Below are 27605 nucleotides of genomic sequence, written 5' to 3'. Positions count from 1 at the left end.
TCATTAAGATTTCTATTTAATAAAGAATTTAATTTTAATCCTAACAAGGATTGAGGAACTTGTATTTTTAAAATTCAACTAATACAGGTGAAATTCATCAAGAAAAGAGGTTAAAGAACAGAAAAGTCCCAAAGTCACAAGATAAGATTTTCTACAGTAGGAAGTACAAAGTCAGATTATCTTTTTCATTAATGATTTATCTTACACATTCACTATGTTTATGAATATTAGCATTTCACTTGTCTTATACTCTTTGAAAAAAAATCCATGTTTCAACATAAAAAACTGACTGTTCCTTTTTCTTGCTATTTTCCATTCCTTCATCAGTTCCCATAGTATTAACAGACTTAACTTTAAGAGTAAATATAAGGTGTTTGGGAACTGATAGTAATAGATACACTATTCTTATCAAGAGCGATCTCAGGGCTTGTTCATTATTATACAGAATGCATTTAAATAAAAGGATGCCTACACAATGCCTGATAGTCTGTCACTGATGTTATAAAGGTTCTCATAGTTTTGAAATAAATACTGACATGAGAACCTCAAACTTTTATTAAAATACCTGTCTAGAGAATTCAAGAACTCGATCTGCTTTTCTCTTCAAAACAGAGGCTCTTACCATAAAAGAGAGATTTAGAGTAGAGACATTTCTACACACAGAAGACTTCACAATCCTCACACATCATGGTATTTTCAAAGCAAATAGGCTTAGAGGATGGACAACTTTTATGTAATTAAAGAAATATACTTCAAACATCTCTCAGATGCCATACTACTAATTCACTTAGCAGCAATGAACAGTGATCACATCAGACACACATGGCTACAGCACTTGAAACTTACCTGTGTTGTGGTAGTTGTCTGGATTTTCCGTATCTCCTTTCCTGCCTCCTTACCATCATCCGATCTTTCTGTATCTGATATTATACTTCCTGCATCAACACTAGGTACAGTTTTGCTACCAGAAGACTCTGTTTCAAGAGTTGTGGCAGTCATTTCAGCATATTCTAATCCTTTAGATGATGAAGCCAGTTCCCTCTCAGAAATGCTACTCATTCCATCTGAAGTTGTGTGAATCTTAAATTCTTTGTCCTCTATTATACTTGAAGCACATGTTACATCTACACTACCCGTCATATGTGCAAGCAAACCTAAATCATCATTTACACCAAGATGCATCTGTGTCTCCTGGACATTTGGAATAGAAATGTGATTACTTGAAAGTTCAGGTAGAAGTTTTTCCTCTTGACTAGGAATTTTATCAAAGATAAATGAGGTACTGTTAGTAGAAGGTTCATCTTTCTCATCAGCCAGAGTTATTAATGGACCATTATCTTTTTCCTCATTCTTCTTAATAATACCCACACTTCCATGAACATTGTTTTGGAGCTTCTCAACAGCAGCACTATATACATTATCTAGAAGAGATTCAACTTCCACAAGCGCACCATTTTCTCCAGTTACCAGTGTCTCTGGTGATAAATCCATATCATCAAGTTTTACTTCAGTCGCTTCTACCTTTTCAGCTTTTATATCAACTAAAAGGTCATGAACTTCAACATGCACTCCTCCTCCTGGTCTCTCAGCACTTCCAAGCACATCCTCTGACACCTTTGTAGCCATGAGCAAGTCCCTCGTATCTGTACTGACAGGGTAATCCGTTTCACTTTCTGGACTTTGGCTCTGTGAAAGGTCTTCTATCTCTCGAATTTCCATTCCACCTTTTGCTCCTGTTGTCTGAGAGGAAAGACCCGAGATGGTGCTCACATTTCCCTTCTTCCCCTTTTTAATGTTTTCTTCCTCTTGCCTTTGATACTCTTCATACATTTTTGCTAGATACTCCTTGTGAGCCTCATATGTGACCTTAAAAAGAAAAGTACAGATTATGGAGATGTCTATATGCTACACGAACTGAGGCAAAATGTAACATGAATCTTAATAACATATTACATACAGATTACAACTTGTTTCACAGCAAAGGACCTACAACGATGACAAAAAATGCCACCTTGACATGTATGGAGACAGCCACCAGATGGCACTAAATCACTTTACATCTTCTCTATCTATAGTCTCTTTGGGGGAGTCACCAGTATTTAAATAACATCCACGAGCCATTTCTTACCTTGGAATGAGCTATAGAAAGAGTATCCACCCACACTCTCCAGCCTCCCCATTCATATTTTATTGCATGATACAACAGAATGCGGAAAATATTGTAAACCATCTCTGTGATCTTCTGCTCTTCAGAGTTCTTAGGGTTAATGTATCCCAGAGAAAACATCCAGTCCTGCCACACTGAACACTGAAGTAAACATCTAAAGTGAAATAATTAGATCAAAATATATCCAAATAAAGCCTCTTTATTTTAACATTATGATGATTAAAATTGGAGCAAAATAATAAGGCACATCCCGTCACAACATCAACCCAATGTAAGAAGAAACCTAAAAATACTTCAGGCTGAATAACAATTTAAAGTATATTCCAAACAGAAGAACCCAATATTAGTTGCTGAACTAAGAAAAGTTACTACACAGCTATTCTATTTATTTTTATGTTAAATCATAGAATCATAGACTCATTAATGTTGGAAAATACCAGTAAGATCATCCAGTCCAACCTTTAACCTAACTCTACTAACCTAGCTTCACCAGCCCACTGCTAAACCATGTCCCTAAACACTGTATTTAAATGAATTTTAAAAACATTCAGGGATGGTGATTCAATCACTTCCCTGGGCAGCACGTTCCAGTGCTTAATAACCCATTCTGTAAAGAAGCTTCTCCTAACATCCAGCCTCCCTTGGTGTAACTTCAAGCCATTTCCTCTTGTCCTATCGCTAGTTACTAGTGAAAAGTGACCAACACCACCCCCCATACAACCTCCTCTCAGGTGGCTGCAGAGAGTGATTAAGGTCTCCCTTCAGCCTCCTCCTCATTAGACTAAACAGCCCCAGTTCCCTTAGCCACTGCTCACAAGATTTGTTTTCCAGACCCTTCACCAGATTTGTTACCCTTCTTCGGACCTGCTCTAGCACCTCCATGTCTTTACTGCAGTGAGGTGCCCAAAACTAAACACAGTACTTGAGGCGTGGCCTCAGCAGTGCTGAGTACAGGGGCAGTACAATAGATTGCTACTACACAGAAGTCAAGGATCACAAAAGAGTGTTTGTAGTGACATACCTTCTGTTTTCACGGCTATTACTAAAGAGTTTTATCATATCAGATAAGAACAAACGTCGGACTTCCATCAGTTCTGCACTTGGCGTGGAGTTTTTTAACAGTGTTGCCACCACCTTGAGAATCACTTTGAAAGAATAAATTAGTTACATAACATTTTTTACAACATTTAAGGAAAAAAAACCAAAACAGTTGCTGACAGCAACTTCTGTTAGTGGAAACTGAAACCCATACGTATTTGAGATACACTAATGAATTATTCTCGCTTTGTGAAACATATTCTTTCAAAAAACCCCACAACCTCCAGGCAATACATCTATCACAGAAACATGATATATTGTCCTTACTTGGATTCTGAATTTTCACTGTAGAATCTGGCTCTGGATGCGGTTTATGAACAACTTGAGTGCACACTTGTTCTGTCAAAATCTAAAATAGAGTATTAAGGGAATTTTACCATTTTTAGTTAAACGCTAGAGAATTTCTGTGATAATTTTTAAATTTATTAAATGTATTAAATTTATTTATTTACTATGACCACACTGCAACTTCATATAAAACATTTTTGTAAAATATTTTATTCTTGAAGTATGGAAAAGAGCAATTCTTCTATGCAAGGATCAAGATCAAGGTTTTCATGGATGTAGATTGGCTGGTTAACTAACTTTTTAGTCAGCTGACTAAAGATACAATAATAGTATTTTAGAGATATTTAATAAACATTCCTTATTTTGTTCTACATTCATAGATTAAAAAAAAAAATCTTTCCTGAGCACTACATATAAAAAGTTATTCGCATACATTCCATCCATAACCAAACCCAGTATTTCTTATTAGTGGGCTTGGTTTTCTCCAGCTATGAAAGAGGAACACTCACAGACAGGATTCCATAGGAATAATCATAGGACTTCACCTAATGAGTAAACCAGATCATTCTTCTGCTTAATTAATTGTCACTAAGAAAATAATTAACCTGTACGAGGCAACACCACAGACCTTTCACACTGGGACAACCTGTCACAGGTTCTATATGTGCAACCTTATTTTTAAGAACAAGCTAAAAATTTAATGATATTAACATGGGATTCTCAGTAAGTATATCAAGCAAATGTATTAAAAAAGAAAATAATTTCACAGGTAATTCTTATTTATTTAACACAGAACTTTAGGTCATTCATTAATCAAGAAACAATAATTAAACCAATATCAGCTGTAAGCACAGTATCCTTGAACGGGTCTTTACATACTAGTATTTAAATTGAATACAAACATGCCTTAGCTTTTTATGAGAGAACATGGAAAATATCTGCATCAGTTCCTTGGCAAATCTTTTGTACTTCTGACACTTAACTCCTTTTTCTCCTTCTCTGGCTATTTTTTTCAAATGTAAATGTCCGTGAATGCTGGACTTGAATTTTTTCACTGAGTTATGTATTTTCTGAGAATACCAATCAGAAGCTCTCAGAAATCTGAATGCAGTGACATCTAGACTGTGAGACTCAAGTGGTCAAACCACACAGGGTAAGCTATGTGCAATAAAAAATAATGTCTGAGTAAGTCATTGGCATATAGATGACATTTATGTTTTTACAATCATTAGAGAACGTTTTCTACATCACTCAGACTCAGAGTCCTAAATATCAAACACTCCTTTAGACTTTCATGTCTCTTCTGGAATCAAGTCCTCAGCATCTAGCCACTACACCTATTTGTGGCCGAAAAAAAATAATAACAGCATAATTAAAAAATACCTTTCTAGTGCTTAACAGCCACGGGTTTAATTCTAAGTGACCATTTTTAAAATAACTGAAGATTTAACGTGATCTTTGTGCATTTGTAGGCATGAGTACATGGGTTTCAATCAACTTGATGTCCACAATATTTTGCTTTAACAAAACTGCTTGTTGTCAAAACTGAAGTTACTACAAAAGCCTGGTAGAACAATTGAATGATCCAATATTCACCTCAAACAGTATCTGTTCCATAAAATGGCTGTGTCCAGTTATGATTTTGGCATACCATTGGCATTGCTATATAAAACAGATAAACAGCACTTTGCAAAATTTTGTAAACTTGAAAGGAATGGCACAAAACCGAAAAAGAACAAAAGAGCATCTCTGGTTCCAGCACTTCCCATTGCAATGAAAGAGTAAGAGCAACTACAGGTCTGCAGTAACTTCTTTTTTTTTTTTTTTTTTTTTTTCTGTGTAATGTTATCAATTGCTTAAGCAGCAGAATATTTTCCATCTTCCTTTGTAATGCTGTAGGTGGGAAGCTTTATGAAGACTATGTAAAAGTTATGACATTGTTAATAAAATATCCGAAGAAAGGCAAAATAACATTCTAAACCAATAAAACATTTCTTATAATTTCGATCTACAACTTTATCAGAAATTTTGGGAATCAGAATGTTGTAAAGCACAGAGTCAAAGTATAACTAAGTAATAATTTTTACAATAGATATGACAAGCTCTTTGTTTAATAATTAATACCTCATAAAGTGTGTTATACGTTGTAACGGTCACTGTATTGGTATGCAGCATTAACCTTTCTCCAAGAAGAGTGAAAAGACTGTGAGTATGCATGATTTCAACCTTTCGCCTGGAAGAGAAATGAAAAACATTAGGAAAATGCCAAGCATATTAACATTTTAAGTAAACACAAAAATATCAAAAGCCAAATATTTTGATGTTACATTTAAAAGTTCTAAAATTTGTTATTCTGTGAAAACTGTGAATTAAAAATAACTTAGGAAGTTTCTCCACACTAATGGAATTGTAGGAATACACAAAGGTTCCCTGAAAGCAATGAAGTATTGGGATGGGTTTTTGTATAAAACAAATCACACACCATTCTCCATTATACTCACAGTGGAAAAAGACCAAGGAATCCCTTTCTATCTTACTCAGGCTGAGGGAGTTCAAGATGTTCACAAGCTGACTAAAATGTGATCACTGTAGAACATACCTTTTGCACTCCCTCAGAGACTCAGGACAATCCAATCTCAGCTCTTCCAACAAAAGTACTAACACATACATATTTGTCAATACTGACATTCTCTTTATATAGGATTCTCTCATGCAGCCAAAATAATTAAATCCTTGAGTAACAGATGTTATGATGCAAAGGAAATAAACTCCTGAAAAGTTATTAAATTCTAAGTGATTTAATTTTATAGCTAGGATCAAAAACTACTCCAATCCTAACAAAAGAAGAAAGCAGCTCACATTGGTGAATTCCATCTGACCAAAACACTATTAATTAAAAATAGGATATAACATCATAAATTGTTTAACATTTTATTCTCATAAATTGTATAATTAAATTTATCTACTACTGTAATGAATATGAAACAAAAATAATTATTAAAAATAATTATTAATCTATTACATAGCAGCAGAAAAATAGAACACATTAAAGTTTCTGTAAAATTCTATGCATTCAAAAGCTAAGAAGCTCCCTTTTCATGATTATTGATGATAACAACACAGGTTTAAATTACATAGATTCATTCAAGAACTTTTGAAATTCATACATTATATTAATTTTCAGATGACTACAAAAGAATGCACCAACAGAAGAGAGTTCCTGAGTTACTCAGGAGAAAAACTACAAGTGTTCAACCTTGTGAGCTATTATGTATCACACAGAAGTGAAAATTCATTTAAATATGCAGATAAAAACAAAAAAATAAATAAGAGATTATGATTTCAGTGGTGGTGTTGGAAGAATCCAGGACAGCAGAGAAGGAAAAATACAGGATTTTGCCAACTGTTAAGGACAGAGAAATAGTCTATCAAGTCAGATCACAAAGAAAAATAATTAAAGTTATTCAGGCTCTCATCTAACACATTATAGGTCATACTGGTAATTCCTCCTAAGAATCAATTACCTCATCTCTATACTTTAATCTTCAGAAAGATGAACCAGAGCAACAGTAACTTTTGTTCTTACACATTTGTTATTAATATCATATTGGTTCAGATTTCATAAACCACATCATATTTCTTTATGCAATTCTGCTTTAGTATATTAAAATGTAATGCCTGTTTCCTGTACTGTGAAACAGAAATTTAGATGCTTTATAATTTTATCTAGTTTATAATTCTATAATAGCTTAGAATTTCCCATAGTTGACTAGAATGGTATAAAATCACGCATATGTGCAGAAATAGGCACACCTCACATGTGCAAGCTGCAAGATATGAAATGAAGGGAGGGCATTTTTACTTGCTGGAGTCTACAAAGAATGTGAACATCTACAGATGTTTGGAGGTCTGAAACTTAAAAAAAAAATCAAAACAACTTTGAAAGTTATACAGAATATTCAAGTGACTTCAATGACTTCAATGACATGAAAAATAAAGTTATTTATTTTGTGCTAACTACTTCTACTCAACGATGGAAACTAGACTGATATATCCATAATTACAAGTAGATGCCAAAGACCAGGAAATTAAATTTCAGCTTCTGAAAAATCTCACTTTTATTTTTCTCTAATGTTCCACTGATAGAGTTCGCTACTTGATGTACTGGATAAGCAATAAATATTTTAAACAAAGGTATTATTGAGACTCAATCAAGCTTCTGGACAAGCCAAACCTTCATCAAGTGTATCTTACTTTACCCAGCTCTTATCAATGTGAATTATTTTTAGTAAGTAATGTTTGAAAAGGTCTTGGAGGTTCTTGAATGGACTATAAGTTTGCTTTATTAATTCCCAGAACACTACTTCGCTTGTTGGATCCCAAAAGAAAAATCCCACTTAGGAGTATATTCTCAGCTAACTGTGTATCAATTACATAGTCATACTTTATTGATCTTGCTGATAAAAGCATGTCTAATAATACCATGCTCTGGCTGGACTCCTACCTCCTTTCCCTACTAAGGAGGTTTTACATGATGAAGTCTCATGTGGAGCACACAGTTAATTTTTCACTGCACAGTCTCCCACTGGAATACTGTTATGGGTAAACTCCAGCAGGCAGTTAAGCACTACATGAAGTATGGGAAAAGTGAGAAGCAGCTGGATACACAGCACTTACGCTTTTTAATTAGTTCTTAACACCAAAATATCAAAGATGAGACTCAGTAAATTTATTCCATGACACCAGTTCTTTTAAAATGCAATTATTTCTCACTCTCACATTTTATATGTGGATATTTCTTGCAGAGGTGTGTCCTTACCTCTTCTTTTTTTATGATAATTTACTTAGTCTGTTTGCTTTTCCTTCTGAAACTTTCCCATGAGAATAACTTATTCTTCTGTTTCATTTTCCCAATTATTTAAAGGCTGTATTTAAAAGTATTGCCCTGAAACTTTCATTGCCATGACATTGTAAATTCCAGAAACAAATTTTTGATAACACGTGTTTCCTGTTATCCTTAGCTGAACATAAAATATACATTTATAAAATATATTTTTGGAAATTTTCTAAAGACTGTCAAAGAACATACAGTAATCATAACAAAAGGACAAGAAGAATTGTGGACTTAAATACACTACTATAACAATTTTAAAACTATACTTACTTATGACCCAAGTGTTTAAGAAAATATCCAAGGACCTTCAAAGCTTGCACCCATATACTCTCACTTTTGGAAGCCAGTAATTTATAAATTACACTAAAAAAAATAAAATGCAAGAACTTTTTTCAGTTTATCAGTAAACATCACATATATAGATTGCTTTTCACTGAATAGGGGTAGTTATTAATACATAAAAGCATAAAAACAGCCATTTACACAAAATGGAAGGATACACTGAAAGCATCAAGCTCAGCGTAAGAGTTAATGATTTTTTTATGTTAGAGATATGGTGTCTTTTGGTTCAGTTCAGAATTTTATAATAGAAAGTGACAACATTCTCTCATACTTCTATCTTGGAATAAAAGACAGTTTGAGCAGTGGGAGCTTAAGAAAAGAGAAGAAGATTGGAGCACATAAGCTCACATCCTCAAGTTTCCTGAAGTATCTGGATGCTACTGAAAATCTGTTTTCATTCTTAAGAACCCTACTTAATACCATTTCTTCATAAGATAGGGTATCTGCATTTAATCACAGGCTTTTTACACCAAAGTCTCATTTATCAACACAAAAATATGGCAACATCTTACACAAAATCCCGTATACAGCTAAGAAGCCACATGCTCATTGCATACAAATTTTTTGTAGAAAACACTACCCTCTGGATTCAAATCCTGGATAAAAAATGCCTCATAATGTAACCGATTATAATTTATTTAATATGACTGGTCTAAGCTCAAATTCTACAGTCTTTCAGAAGGGAACACAGTCTTGATTTGGACACCAAGACACAGTAAACATTACCCTTTCTTTGTATTGTTCTTCAACACATTTTAAATATATATGGTAGTTTCCCACTTAAATTATCTGATCTTCATCTAGTGACCATTCTTTTTAACCTTTCTCCACTAAAGAGAACTTTAGCAGACAGCATCTTCCTCTTTTGAAACAACTAATGCCATTATCAAAGGACCTCCGAGACTTTTGTCTTCTGATAACACAAGCAGACAAATCCCTAATTCTATGTAAGGCATTTTATTTTTAAACTTAAATCTTGCAACTCCACTTTTTCAACACAGACTTTTAAACACAGAGACTGCACTGTCAAACAATTTTAATACTAGTACCACAAATGTTACATAAAGGTGTCTTAAATCCTCTTAAATCAGTCTTACTTGTCTTCAAAATGTGTCAGGAACAGAAGTCTGTCTGAATACAGACAACTACAGTGAGAAAACAAATTCCTAACTGTGAGTACAACGAGTCTTCCCTTTATCTAGCAATGCATTCAAACAGTGTTAAATACAAGTATTTGTACAAATATCTTATTATTTTGGCAAAGCAAATTTTGAATTTATCAGGTAGCAGATGTTTTTCCTCACACACCCATTTTACAAGCCTCTTGCATTTTGCAAAGCATTTTCAGAACAGCACAAAATAAAATGCTATACTAAATACTAAATTATAAACTTGAAAATTATTAATCTCTGAAAAAAAATTGCATTACCAAATTAGACATAAAATCAAACAAAAACACAGCTTCTCTGGGAATTTATCAGTTATTAATTTTACTGTCAAACAGATAAATATATGAACGTGACAAACAACATTTTTAATCTTTTCAGAGAGAATATGAGAGATTAGGGGAAGATTTCTCTTGTTTACTTCTTCTTCCCCCAGACTACGTTAAACATCAGAAGACAGAATACTCAAAATTATTCTGAGAAAGAGAGTTGGCTTTTTGATACATCTGGTTAATTACATATTCCATTTGAGATTGAGAAGTAAATACAGTACCTTTACCTTAAAATATCAAAATGGTAACCTTAAGTGCATTTTTTTTTTCCTCCAAGCTATCAAAACAACTCTGTTTTTTGATAAAAAATATAGCAAATATAGCCTAAGTTAATAAAATTGTAGTTTAAAAGATCAGCAAGTGTGATATTTATGTGAAAAAGAAGCAATCTGGAGAGTGATGATACTGGAACTACTTTTAAGCTATTTTCTCACTTCACTGTCTTACCGTATCCCATTTCTCTGATCAAAGGCAGGTATCATTGATGCTGGATGTTCGGACATTAGTGCCACTAGCAGCTGCAGCACATCATGAATATTTTCATCCTGTATGAAAAGCATCAAAGTTATTCTACAAACTAACCTCAACAGCAGGCTTCTCATAGAGTTGGCACAATTGGTTACAGTAAAAGATAGGTAATTACAAAAATGTACCTCATGCATTGTTAATAAGTAATTTAATATACTCTGCAGTTCATCTTCTTTCACTCCTCGATCCTTAAAATAAAAAAAAAAAAGAGAAGCAGTATTCAGAGAAAATACATTCCTTAAGTTTGTTTCAAGAAAAACTTGGAACAAGTAAAATTCTACATTTTTTTTCTAATTAAATGCAAAAGACTAAAATCTCTTACTCATTCCTTTGCTTTTATTTGTCACATTAGCAATTTGAAAAACCATGAAGTCAGCCCTCTACTCCTGCTAGAAAGGATTCTCACAGTGTGGGCCCTCAGATACTATAAACTATTACTGCCTCCAATCCTTGACACAGAAAAGAACAGGAGAAATAAACCAGGCCAGAAAATACTGTGTTTTATTCTAATCTCAGATGACAGATTATACCACAAAGACCAGCATTCAGCTGTAACAGAGAGAGAGTCCTAGACCATTTCAACCAGTAGTAGAACAAGAAAATAAGGGCAAAGCAGTAACTAACTTAACTGCCATTACCTCTTTCCATTTTATTGATCAAGCAACTATCTATCTACTATCATACAAAAAAAGCCCAAATAACTGAAAGGTTCAGTGGTGTCATATACTATTTCTGCAAGTACTTTTAATAAAATATATGTGGCAAAGTTTGGTGAGGTTAATAAGAAATACTGTGCAGATTTACTGCCTTAATGTTGATTAGAAGTATGTGCATGAACATCAAAATTAACCGGAAACAGATGCAATACCTGAAAGTTATTACATATTTACTACCATGAAAGACCCTATTACATGTATATAACAGAATTCCATGTTTTCCATCTGGAATGGACTGTTTTACCTTCAATATAAGTTGTTTCAAAAACAGCAGCATGAATGCCCTTAGTGATATGATTTCTTTCTGTGAGGGCCGAGGACCATCTGGATGAAGCAAAAGATACAATTTTAAAACATAAACTAATTCCTTGAGTGACTGCAGCTTCTTAAGGAAACCACAGTTCCCACAACAGATTTAGTATTCTAGTCATTCTATAAAAGTTCATATTTGCAAATGATGTCATTTCTAACCTTTCAGAATCACATTTTACAACAGTAATATATTTAAGTATAACTGATGATTCATTTTGGAAAAAAAAAAAAAATCCATATACTCTTTTTTTTTCTTTAACAAAGACTCAGGAAGATGGAAGGTAGTAATCAGGTCTAGAGTCATTCAACTAAATTGAGGTATATGTTCTGTTGGTGTCTTCATATGAGCCAGGAGTTTCAAATCTCAATATAAGCTTTTTTTGACTAGATCTACTCAACTCACCCAAAGTCAGTGTTCAGGTCAGGATAAAAATTATTTGGTCTATCGACTACAGAGTTGAATTTCACTTAAAACAATGGGAGCTTAAACACCTAGTACAAGCTACACTGTGACCATGTAAACTTAAAAGGGTCTGAATATAAAGCTGAATCTCACTAAAATACATGCTAACAGTTCAGAATAATTAAGCCACTATGTTAAACATAATCTGAATGAAATACAAAAGCAAAAGGACTCATGAAATATTAGTGGTGGCCATTACGTCTAGCAGGAACTGAAGCTATTTATCCAAAAAGAAACTATAATCTGAAAAAAGCCCACTAAATTTAAAGTACATCTTTGTATTCTTTCCAATCCAGATGAACATAACCTTTTCATGAAGGGGTTTTCTACAGTCTCCTGTGACAGTGAAGCCACTGCTGTACACACGGTAATTCAAGTTCGCAATGAGGGCAAACCTAAAGGTAAGTTATATTTGCTTGACTAGCAGGAGCAAAAAATAATTTTCTTCCCTGTTTAGGAGTGGAGAGAGGAGAAATGGGTACTTCTTAGAAAGAAGTAAATAAATCTCAACTTCCTGTGTCATTGTATGTAAAAACACTAAGGCCATAAAAAATCTATAATACAGGCTTTAAAGAGAGAGGAACAGTTTTACATCCATACATTCTAATGGCAGCATGAAACACCTATATATCACTGTAAAAACAGAAGTAAGTTGGATTTTTTGGTAGCTGCAACGGCACTAAATATTGCATGTGTTTTTATAGCAATGATGGGCTTCTAGCCAGCAGCTATTTTTTTTCCCTAATTCAAATGCATATTGAACTCTAACTGCATGACAGAAATATGTTTCTTTGCACTGCCTCTTCTCTCCTATACCTTATTGGGATTCAATACTGGCCAATAACTCAAAACCAGGCCTTTAAAACAGTCATTTTTTCTTTTCTAGAAGACCATAATTATGGAAACAGATAACACAACTCTAAGGCAACGGGGAGCTCCACAAAGGTCTTCAGTAACATAAATTTTAAGGGAGGATTAAAAAGAAGATATTCCAAATTAACTAGGAACCCATTTAAAGATACCCAAGTTTCATACTTCTTATTGAGATCCCTACTGGAGATGTTGTGTGAGAACCCTGAAAAGGGTTCTTCAACATGAAAAGATACAAAAGGAGTTGTTGCTTATAGGTAACAGGCCAAGCTGGTGAAATGTTTTCCTCTTCAGTCCTCCAGTACTATTTATTTCTTGTATTTTGGTTGTGTCTTGAAACTTCACTGCATTAGAATCAGAAAAAGGAGATGGCCGTGCCCAAAAGACTCAGTTTGACTGAGTCTGTCAGTTTGAAAAATAAAGACTACTGGTAGGGAAAAATAAGAGAAACTGGAGGCTATGTAACCAGAAGACAACTACAAATAGTGGAAGAAAGGATTGCAGCAACAGTAATGCAACAGTCATCTGATATACATTGAACGGAATTAATCTGGGAAGTTGTAAAGCCACGTAAAATGGATTTGCTGCTATAATTGTTATGTAATCACACTTTTTGGTTTCATTAATATCATTATTAGTTGAAGACTTATTTTAAAAAAATGCATTATAGACCAAACAATGGTATAATTTATGCCGTAATTAAAAAAGAAACATTATACACACATATACTTAGGTAATGAGAGACAAGTGGATCATGTTTTTCAACTCAAACTCTGAAAAGTAGTTTTCTTTACTATTATCTTTGCTGCTATCACTGTATATAGACCATTCAGTGTTACCATCACTCAGAGACTGATAAACATCACTGCTAAAGACAAAATCCAAATCCAAACCAAATCAACAAAAATAATCCTTTTAAAATCACATACAGCCCTTAATACAAAATAGCAACATTCTTGTTAATTGGCAAAGAGAACTGATGCACCCCTATGACACCAGGATGAGTCACTAAACAATTTCCTGCCTTTAGATTCTTTTCGCATGCATTTATTGCAGATAGCACATGATTCACATCTTTTTTTTCTTTTTTCTTTTTTTTTTTTTTTAATATACACTTACAATGACAGGCAGCTTTATCCAGACAAAAATAAATGAAAAAAAAATCCAATTCATCCTTGAGCACAGAGCAAGCATAGGGGCATAAACCAGAACTAATTAAGAGTGAATAAATAAACATATTCACAGAGTAAAGTACAATCAGTACTGCTGTAAAAACTGATTGGGAGTTTTGAAAAACAAAAATAATGATTTCTAATCCTGTCTTTGGAAATAAAATGTTCTGGTATCACTTCTACAAGCAATCAAATGCAAAATTCTTCCATCTGGCTTTTTTAATCTGTAAAAAGCATTATTTTTCTACTCCTTATATTTATAAAACACAATACAGATAACAGAACCTGATCTCCATTCATGCATAAATAACATAATGTTACGTGCATCACAAAAGGACCTACTTTTAATCTTTAACCTTTTAATTAACTCTGTGCAACATTTTCTATCCACAAAAACTATAGTTCCTTTCTCCATACAATAATTTTCATAATTCCCACTCTTCCAGTTCGTGTTCAAAAATATTGGACATGAAAAATGTTCTTGAAACTCTACTTAACATGAGTTAATTTGGACATTAAAAACCACATGTTCTCTAGCAGGAGGCAAAATACTGTTCATAAAGGTCCATTCAGATGGACAGGACAGGAAACACAGATAAAAAGAAATGCTTGGCCAGCATCTCAAGAATGAACTACACTGCTCACTAGCCTGGAACTCAAATACACATTTCCCTCATACAAAAACAAAGTTCTAAGTATTTCACAGGCATGCTCCACAACAGAGTCCAAAATTTCAAAGTAGCACGATAGATGTATGAGAATTGTTAACACTGAGTATCCTAGGTTATGTTTTCTTAGGAAAAATTTTCCATTGCCTTAATTTTATTCCTTCTCATTACTGCATCACTGTTGGTCCACCAATATTTTCAGAGAATGCCATGCAGTTGGTAAGAAATTCCAAGTAAGGTTTCTCAAGACACAAATATCCTAGCAGGCTCTAGTAAGTTCTCTCTGAAATTTACAGGAATTGCACATTGAATTAATTCAGCAACATGGAGTATTTTTTTAAGTGCATAACTATTTTATTTTTCTTTGAAAAGGTTAATAAAGACATTAAAAGACTGCTAAAATAATGTTAAGATGTCTCTGACAGTTGTCACTGAAATACACCATCTACCATAGCAGGATGAAGAGTTAAAGCTCTCCTCACTTATATTCTTATTTTTTCCCAACATCTACAGAAGGAAATAATTACCAGAATAATATAATTTTGAATAGATTTTACTCAACCGACAGTTCACTGTGTCTGTAGATGCTGCAACTGCTGAGTAACCCTATGAATTTCTCGCATCTTCACATCCTATTTTGTATGATTCACCAAAATGTGAAAGGCATGTAGATGGCAAATCAAGAGAATAGGTACAACTGTAGTTCAAGTGCAAAATGTAAAATATAACAAAGTTTAGAGATTCTTTCTTGTGGAACTTTACTTGAATTTTTCTGCTCTTTGTGACATGAGAATTATTTCACCAAAACAAAAATATAATAATTTAGCATACTGAATCCAATTAGCTTACTGAATCCAATAAGAAACACCAGTTTGAAACAGGAATGCTATAATGAAAGAGAACATATATAATAAAAATTGAAATAAACATTGGAATTTTTTTAAAAATTCAAAACGTTCACACTTCCTATTTTCTAAGCTGAATACCAGGAGAAGCAAGAGGAAAATTTTCTTTAAAAATGGAAACACTGTTAGCCAAACGGCGAAATTCAGTACTGAGCTACTTTCACTTTAAACTAGGTATAGGGAATTGTTAGTACAGAAAACTCACCCACTTTGTGCTTTCTTAAGACAAGGGAAAGCAATAAAACCTTAAAGCAGAGTTACTGTCTGTAAGTAATAGTAAATCAAACTACTAATATTAAAAAGTGTTCCAGTATCTCTGCATTTAAAATGATGCCTAGAAGACAAGAAAGCATCACACTACTAAAATGTCTGCATAATAAGCTTACTTTCTAATATCACAGCAAATTATTTGAAGACACGGTAATATATGAAGTCAAATTTTGGATATTGGCAAGATTTCCATTAAAGTCTTCTTCAGATCTAACAAAGTCTGATGTCAAGTTAACTTAGGGTTTCAGTTACCTTTGATAAAGGAATATGGTATGCCATTTTCTTGCATTAGGAAATTTTTCTGTCTCTTAGTTTCTTACAGTAAAATTACTGCTCATAGACAATAGGTCCTGTTCTTTCATTTTGAAACACCAAATGCTGCTTAAAATGCAACAACTCTAACATTCACATAATTGTATTTTTACCCTGCAATCCTCCTACTAAGAAGAAACTTCTAAAAGAAGTTTAAAAACTTCTTTTTACACATTATATTACATTTTAACAAATTATAAACTTGCTAGCTACATGTGGCAGTAGTGGCTGTATGAAGTCATTTGCTTGCAAATCACCACAGTTAATACAGCTGTACTAGTCAGAAGCAGAGGTGAAATAATAGCCTTAAAGTCCCAGAGTTGATTTACACAGAGAAAACACCATAGCTATGCTGGATTTGCACATCCAGCATTATGACACTGAACTTCCTCCCTGATAAGCCAATATTCATCAACTCAATACAAGAAAGATATTTTTACACGCAGGAAAGAGAGTACTACAAAATACTTTTATATAGTTATAGAATTTACATGGGACGTTCTGCAGTCTAAGCAACAGGGAGGAAGAAAGAGGATAAGGAAAAAGGAGGAAAGTATTTTAAAAAGTCAAGTTTATTGAGGAATATAAGTAAAGCGAAAAAGGAGAAAATTCAGATATAGTGGATAATAATATGTATTTTGAAAATGTGCATGGCCTCACAGTTTATCAAATGCCTTCCCAGGTACTGTATGAAGGCCTTAGTAATTCTGATTTTTGTTGTCTTACTACTGAATCAACCAACCAGTAATTTACACTATCTGATTACCTCTCAGGGAACTATCCTAGTTGCCTTCCTGAGAAAACCAGGACATTGCCTGGAATTGACACAAATGAGAAGAGAATGTAAAATATCCTTAAAATAGGTAAGAATGATAGGGAAGTATAACAACGATAGGTATGCTAATTTAGGGTTAACTGATTCATTTCTCTCCCCTAATTTTGTGTCTTTGTGTACCCAATGCCTTCTGTTCAGATTTCATAGCATACTTCCCCTCCCCCCCAGCTATTCAACTGGCATTACACATACAAATACTCTAAAAACACAGCTAACTGCAGAGAGGTATATCTGGGCAAGATAAAAAGCCATATCTCCTCCAGAAAGAAATGTCACAGTAATTGCAGAAAAGAGCAAGCCTGGCCAGAGGCAAGTCTGTAACATGCAATAAACTTTCAAAGTGTTCTTAGGTATTAGCGTCATGACACAGAAGTAGAGAAATTCATTAATTAAGAAAAAACAACCAAAAAACCAACCAACCAAAAAAACCCCAAAGAAACACACAAAAAAACCCCAAAGAAACCAACCAAACAAACAACCCCCCCCCAAAAAAAAAACCAAAACAAAACCAAAAGAATTACAGCAGTAAAAAGTAGACAACATTATCAAACTCAAATCTGTCGAGTAATTTTCCAGGTCTCTAGGTGTAAACATTTGACACCTGGAAACATTATCTCCCAATGGCTGGTCATTCATCAGTCACAGATGCAATGTGTATATTATAAACTGATCAGCTGAGTTTTTAACATCCTCAGTGAGGTCAGTATGGTTAGCTTGCCTGATGGTAAAACTGAACCCATGCAGCATGACAGTGTAACCCTCAAAAGAAGACAGCTCTGAAAGCATGAAGCTGGTTAAAGTCAGTCCCAGGGTAGGATTCAGCTCACCCTAATTTCAGGCATCTACAGTGTAGTGGTCAACACACGAGACCATATTCTAACTTGCCAGTGAAGTCAATGGAGATCTAATCCATACAGCCAATGGAGTCTAGAAAGCAATTACTGTTCAAATTAAATAGTTCTCAAGGTTCTGTCAACTAAGGGTAGGATGCAGCTTCAGAAACATACTTATCAGTGTGATTTGACATGCCATAAGGTATGAAAAATCTCTACAGAGTACAAGCAGATCTGACACAGGATGTACAGGACACCAGTATCCTTCTGAAAGGCAGGTAGGATAACCCACAGAGACCAAAATGATGGTAGAAACCTATATTCAGGCAACTGACTCCTGCATTTATAATCAGCAAATATCTAGCTCAGATGGAGACACGTTCATTGTGGTACCAAAAATGAACTTAATTAAATTTTGGCAGACAGAATCCAGAATCAGTGTAAGTGGAAAATACATTTCATCACTGACAACAACAGCTCTTCCTGTGAGCCTCAACAAATTACAACTTCACTGCCTATTGTGATACCAAATCTAAGAGAAGAATTGTTCCTTCCTTTTATTAAAAGAAAAACAACTTGAAGAAAACCCCTATGCAAACAGCTCACGTATAAATGAAGAATTATCCAATAAGTCATACATTATATATGTCACATTCTTAAATATTTTTGGATATGTGACAGCACTAAAATGTCCCCCAGCTATTCAATTTTTCAGCATGACAGTAATGGTGACAGAAAAAAGGATAATTAAGAAGTTCTCCTATACCAATTAATTTTTAAGAGCTTTTAACCAAATCCTCCTTGCTTTACATAGGTAATAGCTAAATGTAATGGCATTACAGCTGGAGTCTGCAGGATTAGAATGATTTGATAATACACATCTGTTACATGCAGCATTTATCCTGTATGAACGATAGTATTTTGTTGTTGCTGTCATTCAATCCTCCCTGAGCTAAGCTAAACAGATGAATATAAGAAAAGTTAAATCAACCTCTATTCTATATTAGCAGAAAAAAAAATAAAATAAAAAATTAAACTGGAAGTACAGCTTCAGATATCTCAGCAGTGAGAAACAGAAGTTTCCACTCTGCTTTCAAGGTCAGTTAACACTACCAGTCATTCAAATTTCACAAAGCTGTATTTGGTTTCTGAAATACATTTAACATTTCCTCTCTGTTACAGAAGAAGAAAAAACAGTGATTTTAATACACATGCTCAAATAAGTATATGGTATGCAAGTAAAGAACAGAGTTGGAATCTTCTGAGAATACATATAAACATAAGGATTACTATCAGAGATGCATCATATACCAAAAAGTCCTTGTGTAGTCCTGCTGCTGCTCACCACTGGTACTGATTATTGCCATTGTCTCCTTACCTACAGTTCAAAGGAGCTTTCACCCATTTAAATCATACATCCTCCTATACAAGAAATGCTTATGGTTTCTTTCTTATGCCCTGTACTTACCCAATCCTTTAGGAGTAATGCCACTGCTATCAGCAGGATTAACCACCCAGTAGTAGTATTTTAGCGTGTGCATTAACTGCAGCACTGTTCCTACTCTGCGTATGGTGTTATAGATCGTAGCAGTTCCAATGAATTCAGCTGATAAGTAGGTATACAAAGACAGCTGCACCTGGAGTATGAAACAGTTACCCATGTAAACATAAGTTATATATTAATAAGATTAATTTTTAGGGCTTTTTTAGGATTTACTTTGGATATTATATAGAAAACTAAAAAATAATAAACCAACTTTACTTAGGACGGGGACAGGATGGACCTGGAATGACCTTCAGAAGTCCCTTCCAAGCAAAAATTTATCTGATTTATGTCACAATAAACATACTGGTTTGTGTTTCTGTTTTGGTTTTTTATACTAAAAGTATGTATTATCAGAATTCAGGACCATTCCACTTTTCACTTTTGTCCACATTCCTCAACTGGGATTATTTAGGAAAACAACTAATTCGATATCACCAGAAATGTACAACAATTACTATAGCTTTTATCAAATTAAAATACATAGTTTAAATTAAAATGAAAGTTTATGTGAATATGTAAAAAAAATAGATATATATCTGACTGTTTCCAATTAAAAATATATACTTTTATGCTTCTCTTTAGGAAAACAATTTCAGCAGCAACTGAAAAAGGGCTGGAATTTTAGAAATAGACATTTGATAGAATTTGAAAAAATCTCAGGCAAGAATGTAAATGCTTTTAGAAACCTATACAGATTTTGGAGAATATAGTTAAGCAGGATATAGATCTCACGATTTAAAAAATATTTTTATTACTATATGTTAAAATAATAACCTAAGTATCTCTGTGTAAAAGAATATCTGTAGGATGGTTGTACAATCATTCAAGAGTACAATTACCTTGGCAGGGGTATGGATCCAGATTGCAGGATTAAAAAGGATGTGATCACATAATTGCTTTAGTAGAGGTGCTCCATGAGACAATCCATCCAAATATTTCGCAAATGACAAAAATTGTTCCAGAACTGCTCTAGTTATATGAACTCTAGATGACTGGGGAAAAACAATCAGAAAGAATAAAGACAGAGAAGATAAAGAAAAACCTTCTTCCATACTATACTCACAGCAGAAATATGAAGGGATATTTTCATCAGGTTCATCTTTACTAAATATATGCAACCTCTTATGTTTTTATGTCATTGACTATGAAAAGAAAGTAAGAAAAAGTATCAGCAACTTATACATTCTAGTAATATTCACAGTCTTTCCAATGGCTAAATTCAAGAGGTTAAATCCTTTTATTTTGTTTTTGTTTTGTCTTATTAAAATCCAGTCAAGATTTTCTATTTTACAGCACAGTGCCTTGAGAACTTTGTCTGAAGTAATTAACTCTTTTTCAGTTAAATTATGTGTCTTACTGAAATTGGGTGTTTCAGTATGTAAACACACATTACTGGTAAGCTTGCTTTTGTTTCTTAAATATGAGTAGGTATTTGAAGGATTTGCGTTCAAGGTTTCCTCAAATGTCAAGGGAGTCCTTTAGTTTCAGAGCATGTGCTACAAATCACTGTTGAGAGCTGCTCCTATGCAGTAACATGGCATGTGAACTTCGTCAAACTTCTTTATATACTAAGTTAACAAATGAAGTTAATAAGAAAAAACACTACACATCCTTCCCTTTGCCTTCTCTCAAAAATGTTCCAATTACTTTTATTGCTGTAAGTACAATCTGGGAACATGCAGATTTGTTATGTTTTGAAGTTAAGTCCATTTGTCAGTAACACAAGTTCAGCCTGGATGCTGAGTTTCCTTTGGCTTGTACATCCCAATTCACAATAAATAGTCTGCAACTAATAAGAACAAAGATGTTATTTTGAAGTTAAAGTCAGTGGAAAAAAAAAAGGGGGGGGGGGGGGAAGCTGTCTCTCCTCCCTGAAGCATTTGATCAAATGCAAATGAACAACAGATAATTTACAAATAGTAAAACTGAACCTGGCTAGGAAACGAAAGGATTTTTTCCTGCCATGTGTGCCAACTGAACATAAGCACATACTTAAAAAATAAAATACATATTTTTGAAAAACTGCAGCTAAGGAGAATATAGCATATACTGTAAAAATTATGTTGTGACAGAAATCAATCAAAATCCTTTAAATATTCTCATACCCTGAGTTTAATTATTGTAGCAGGTGTTAATTAGAATAGAACGCAAACTTTTTTTTTTTTTTAATTTTGTGTACAACGTTATAAATTTATGTATTCAATATGTGTAAACCACAGTGCTTTATTCAAGAGAAAGGGACTCCATAGGGCTCACTAGCCTGCCACTGTTTAACTCACAGAGCTGGAGCTAGCAGCTTTATAAATTAATTCTGGTTATGTTACAAGAAAACATAGCATTGGAAAAAAACTCACCATAGACTAGTTCTATGACATTCTAAATCACACTTGCTTAGTATAAAAAGCATAGAAGTATAGAAAATTATCTACTTTTAGGTATTACTTCAGGGAAGGTAAAGTCTTTCTACTATAAGAATGTATTTCCTTAGCTGAAAACAACATAGGGAGTAGAATGAGAGACATTATTTATCATCCTTTTTCAGAATTCAGTACATTTTTAAAGGTGACATTATAGTTATTTAATTTCACCATTGGACAACAGAAAGCTCTGGTCATGACTTCTCAAAGGATTGCCATACTGACGTCTTGCTAATGAAATATACAGTAGCAGATATTAAATAATATCAGAATAATGAGATTTAACCATAAGAGTATTAATCTCCTAGTACAGTAGTTTGGTTTCAGACTATTAAAGTACAATAATGACTGGGCTTAGGGCCAGAAGGCAGGTAATGTTCCTCAGAAAAGCATCTGAACTGAACCTCAGTTTTGTGATAACTGCTCATCATGTCTGAAAACAAGCAAGTAAAGGGAAAGCCCCTTGGCTTTGTTGAAATGAAAACATTTTACAGTTTCCTTCTTCAAAGGACAGGGCAACAATTTCAACAATTTCAGAACTAAACCACAGAAGGTTAACTTAATTTTTATTACCACACACAAAAAAATAAATTTAAACTTAAATTATGACGCATCTGTCGTCTACAAACTGGAAAAAAAGAACTTTCCTTAATGAGAGTTTGGGGGACAGAGAGTGCAGAAACACAAATGAACATATATTAAAGTGATTCACAAACAGATCTAAAGTAAAACTATAACTTAGACAAACTGGATCAACTTCAGAAAATTGACTCTTTGAATATTGACATATAAGAGGATAAGGAAGACTAAAAGAATACTGTAGACAATTTGTAAGTATTACAAAACAAAAATACCTTCATCACAAATAAATTCTACTCTACCAGTCCATTGAGCTAAGTGACTGAAAATATGACACTGACTAAGAACAAAGATAAAAAAAAAACCCCAAACATACCTTTTCAAGGAGGTAGCCAATGACTAGAAAGCCTTTTCCACCAAGCATTTGCTCTTGCATGGCTACTGAACTCTTAAGAAGTTCAACCAAGAAAGCCAATAGCGTCGCACTGCATGTAAAGAACAAGAATTTTTTCAGATTACATTTGTAGAAGAATTGATCTGTTATATTCTTAATACTCACTAGCTATTAAGTGAACAGGTGCAGGCTTAAAGTGGTGAAAATTCCTTGAAAGAATACAAATATATTTTTTTTTTAATAGCAATTTTTTTCCAATAATTGCTCACATATTACAACAGTATGAGTGGAGATTCATATTCAATTAGAACTGCAAAATCATTTTGTCATCTCTTCTGATTTGACCAGGACTATCCCATGTTTTACATATTCAGTCCTCCAACTTGGAAGAGGCATAAAATAGCTGAACATGCACGTGGACAACAATGCCCACCACAAACCACAGTGGAACAGCAGCAGGGTGGAGAACCTTCTTCATACTTTCTCCAGAACAAACATGAGAATAATATCTAGGCCTGACAAAAGAAAGGCTAAGAATTACTTTCATCCAGTTAGGATTTCAGAGGCCATGATGAAATCCCTCAGCAGCCTATCTCAGCAGTTTCTGTAAGTGAGGTGTTCAGAAAACACAGGGAGAGGGAAAAACAAGTGTTCAGAAAAGGTTACTGTTTAGAAACAGAAGAGATATTAAATACTTCAGGGGACAGACTCAATAAGAAAGTGAAACTAGGTTATGAAAATCAACAGAGGAAACATAACAAGGCATGGCAGGAGAAAAATCATTATTAACTCTTGGGTGGTGGGAGGGAAACAAAAATACTCTCATCTGTTGCTGAATAACCCAGAGAAAAGGAAGAAAGAAAGAAAAAAAACAACTACATTTATGACAGAAAGATAATATTTAAAATTATTTTTTAAACATAACAAAAATGTAGATGACACAATGCATTGTACTGCATATACAGTGCATATAAAAAGTCACATACTTTCTAAAAATAAAATAGGTATTACAATTCCTAGCTGTATGGACAATTATTTGCAACCATGAAGGTTTTCACACTGGTGGTGGGCACAGGCAAGGGTGAAAACTTTGGCTGTTGCAGCTATGAAAAAGTGAATTTAAGAAAATGTTCAACCTGCATTTTATAGATTTCAATTTTACTGATAGTATGTATTCAGGTAAAGGTTTGCTTGCTCCCTAAATACAGTATTTTACCTTAAATAAATATTCAGATTGGTGAATCCATCACAGCACCAACCAATAAGCAATGCGCTGAGGTAACAAGATTTATTCTATTTGGTGAGCAAGGTTGCCATGTGAAAATTACACCATAAAGGCAAAGTCCAAGCTGTGAACATGAAATAGTGCCTTGTCTTGCTTCATTGTTGAATGGTCACAATACAGTCTAAGATTACATACAGAATGCTCCACAGAGTGTCAGCAGTAAAAAAACACAGATAATATCCATTTACAGGACTTCAAAGCTTTTATCAGCACATCAAGCTGTCAAATCAATTTCAAAGTAGGTTGTATGCATCAATTTTTTCTTACCCCAAGAGTTTCTATTGTATTTGTCATCTAAAATAAGATACTCATCATTTTTACTACATGACAATTTATAAGAAGCTCATGTAAGGGGTTGAAGATTTACATTAAAAAAAATCAACAGCTTAAAGAAATTCCATATAGATGGTGTTTATTATCATCCTTCGTAAGTAATCTTATGACTTAGGAGGATAACCCATTATGCATAAAGTTAAGAAATTGTATACAGCTTTGCAGAATTAGGACCTAAATTAAAAGAATAAATATTATTTATATTATATTGAAAACAAAAAAATCTTTAAATGGATGAACATGGCACCAGACTTAAGTTTAAAATGTTCTGCTTCCACTTCTCCAGGTGATTTATTAACCCCCGTTTTCTTTGTATTACAGTTTATTTGTCCATTATAAGAAACTAGAAGTAAACTCATGGGTTGGAGTTATTCTTACCTCATATTAATACAATCTCCAAGCAATTATTAGAAACCCCGATAAGACTCCAAATACAAGTTATAAGACAAGCCAACACCCTAAAAATAAACATTTTTCTCTTTTCAAGTACACATAAAACACATCAGTCAACACAGAAATAATCAGTGGCAAGTTGCTACTTAATCATGCCACAAACACTGAAACATACAAGCTGGTTCTGTGCAAGACAGACTGAACCAATAAAGGTTACTAATTCAGATACAGACAGAGCCCAAATATAACTTTTTATATATTAACAATCTTTATGTTACTAATTCAGATACAGACAGAGCCCAAGTATAACTTTTTATATATTAACAATCTTTATGCAGAGTATGGCTGAACTGATTAATTCTGCCTGCCCACATTAAACTCTGCAAAGAGCTACCATAGCTCTCATTGCAAAGTGATGTCAATGTTTCTAGTTCCAGGAAAACTTATTAATTCAGCCTACACTTTTGTGAATGAGATATACCTTTCTCTAAGTCCAAAATGGCTTTTAACATCTATCAAACCAGACACATAAAGACCTCAAAAGCCAGCTTTGCAGAGTCAGCTCAGGTCTGCAAGCAGTAACTCCATCTTCTAATTCGTCTGCACTATCCAAGATTGCCATTATAAAGTAGAGTTGACTGGAGTATATGCTAATTCAAATCTTGGGATAGCACATGTGAATACATCATTACACTTTACACCTTCGAGCACATAAAAAATTCCAAGTACTAGAAAAAGCAGATGTTAAGGAGAACCACCTGGCAGTCACACAGAGGCAGAATGAAATTTGAGCTGAATATTGTATAGGACCACATTATTTATGAATGTTAGCACCATAACTAAGTGTAACTAGTAGTCTGCCCACATCACCACGCAGGAAATCAACTAATTAAAAGATCTGTAATAATTTAACTGAAAAATTAACTGTAAAATCAAAATGGAAGTGTTTTTAAATTTTCACTGCACATTCAGTACTGAAACTATTACTACCTGAAGATGATGATTGCAGACAGGCAGAAAACAGACTATTGCTTAGTCTGATTTTTTCCCAGAAATCTTGCTTCCATTTGTTTCAGGTGAAACTTCTTTTTTGGAGGAGGAATGAAGAAGTGAAACCACACTAAATAACAGCTGTTGCATGGAATACTTGTTATAGTGATGTTACCTTACGTTTGACAGTTATATTGCTTTATGCTGGCGAGCATTTAATCTGCCTGAAAAGACCCAACAGTTAACAATTCTCAGATCAGCTTTCCAAACCTCTTCAAAAGTTCCTTATCCTCAGAGTGTGTGTGTGTGTGTAAATATATATATAAATCCATACTGATACAATTGAACTTTTCTCATCAATATGGCATTCTAAGAATTTATTCTTCTGGAGAATTGACTGCCTAATTTAGAAGATTGTATCCAGAACTTTTAACACATTTCTAAGGATAGTCAATTTATGTAGTCATTTTAGCAGCTGAAACTAAATTATACCTAAAGATTTTAAATATAAATATAATTGATCAGCAGAACCAGGTTGCCAAAATTATGCTCTTAAAAAGGTTGCTGTTGATACAGGGAAAATAATATTGATAAGAAGACTGTCTTCTAAGATTAATAATTTTTCAAACAGAATTTAACAAACTTACCAGTAACTAAAATGCATCGGATTGCTGCAGGGCTCACATTACACTTGCAAAATTCTGTGCACTGCCATACAAAATTTCTCTCCACTGTTGCCTATTTTCAACTCCCCTAGATACAAAGGCAAATATAAAGGATACTTCAGCCCACTCCTACATCTCCTCTATGCCATGAACAGATCTGTTTGTCTGTAGTGCAGCTAAGTACAGATACACAATGAAATACATATTTCAACTAACACTAAATTAGACAGAATTATTATGTCTTCTGCAAATATAATTTATTGCAGGACAAATTTTTTTCCAGCACTTTTCCATTCCTAAGAAGGAGGAAAAAAAAAAAGGTTGCAGATCAAAACATGAAGAAAGATACTGGTTTTCCAATGGTTATGATACTGCTTACTCTATAATTAGCATATTGTAGAGAAAGTAAGTTTCTGAATACTCTTAAGTTAAAAACTGAAGATTAAATACAGTGTTCTCAGCATACACCGTCTGACTGGAAGATGTTCTTAAGGATGCTCTCATGTCTATACGTATTTATTATATCTGTGAAGTGCCTACCTTTACAATTGAGGCACTTATTCTTATGACTTGCATTGTGAAGCTACAGATACCACCTAGCTTATTTCATTCATCCAAATATGTATATATAAAATAACTTTTCAATAGTTCATAATTATTTTTCAACATTACAATGCTTCGACATCACAATCCTCAGACAAGAGTGAGACAATATTACTTAAATAAAAAATATACTACAGATATTCACAAAAACAATAGTTTCTGTAGAATTCTAAAACATTACACTTGCTTCTTCATTACAAACACAAACTCAAAAATATTTCTTTTTCAG

At 33.7% G+C, this 27605-nt stretch overlaps 1 protein-coding gene across 3 annotated transcripts in view; it reads right to left on the bottom strand.

The window, feature by feature from the left end:
- The window catches only part of NBEA (neurobeachin), a 476649-nt gene that overhangs the window by 329197 nt on the left and 119847 nt on the right, over positions 1 to 27605 (bottom strand). For 2 of the 3 annotated variants that reach the window (XM_051608523.1, XM_051608522.1), the window contains exons 11-22: positions 23090 to 23198; positions 20557 to 20709; positions 19640 to 19808; positions 11776 to 11855; positions 10941 to 11003; positions 10735 to 10832; positions 8718 to 8810; positions 5678 to 5786; positions 3533 to 3614; positions 3189 to 3312; positions 2129 to 2321; positions 847 to 1866 (exon numbers count right to left, since the gene is read on the bottom strand). In XM_051608523.1, coding sequence (XP_051464483.1) covers positions 847 to 1866; positions 2129 to 2321; positions 3189 to 3312; positions 3533 to 3614; positions 5678 to 5786; positions 8718 to 8810; positions 10735 to 10832; positions 10941 to 11003; positions 11776 to 11855; positions 19640 to 19808; positions 20557 to 20709; positions 23090 to 23198 — 2293 coding nt within the window. Of the gene's footprint in view, positions 1 to 846; positions 1867 to 2128; positions 2322 to 3188; positions 3313 to 3532; positions 3615 to 5677; positions 5787 to 8717; positions 8811 to 10734; positions 10833 to 10940; positions 11004 to 11775; positions 11856 to 19639; positions 19809 to 20556; positions 20710 to 23089; positions 23199 to 27605 lie in introns of those variants that run through there. The other variant, XM_051608521.1, reaches the window with a different exon arrangement.

This window comes from Apus apus, chromosome 1 (assembly GCF_020740795.1).
Source record: "Apus apus isolate bApuApu2 chromosome 1, bApuApu2.pri.cur, whole genome shotgun sequence".
NCBI classification, from domain to species: Eukaryota; Metazoa; Chordata; class Aves; order Apodiformes; family Apodidae; genus Apus; species Apus apus.
Note: the sequence above shows the minus strand (reverse complement) of the source record. Positions and strands in the feature narration are given on the sequence as shown.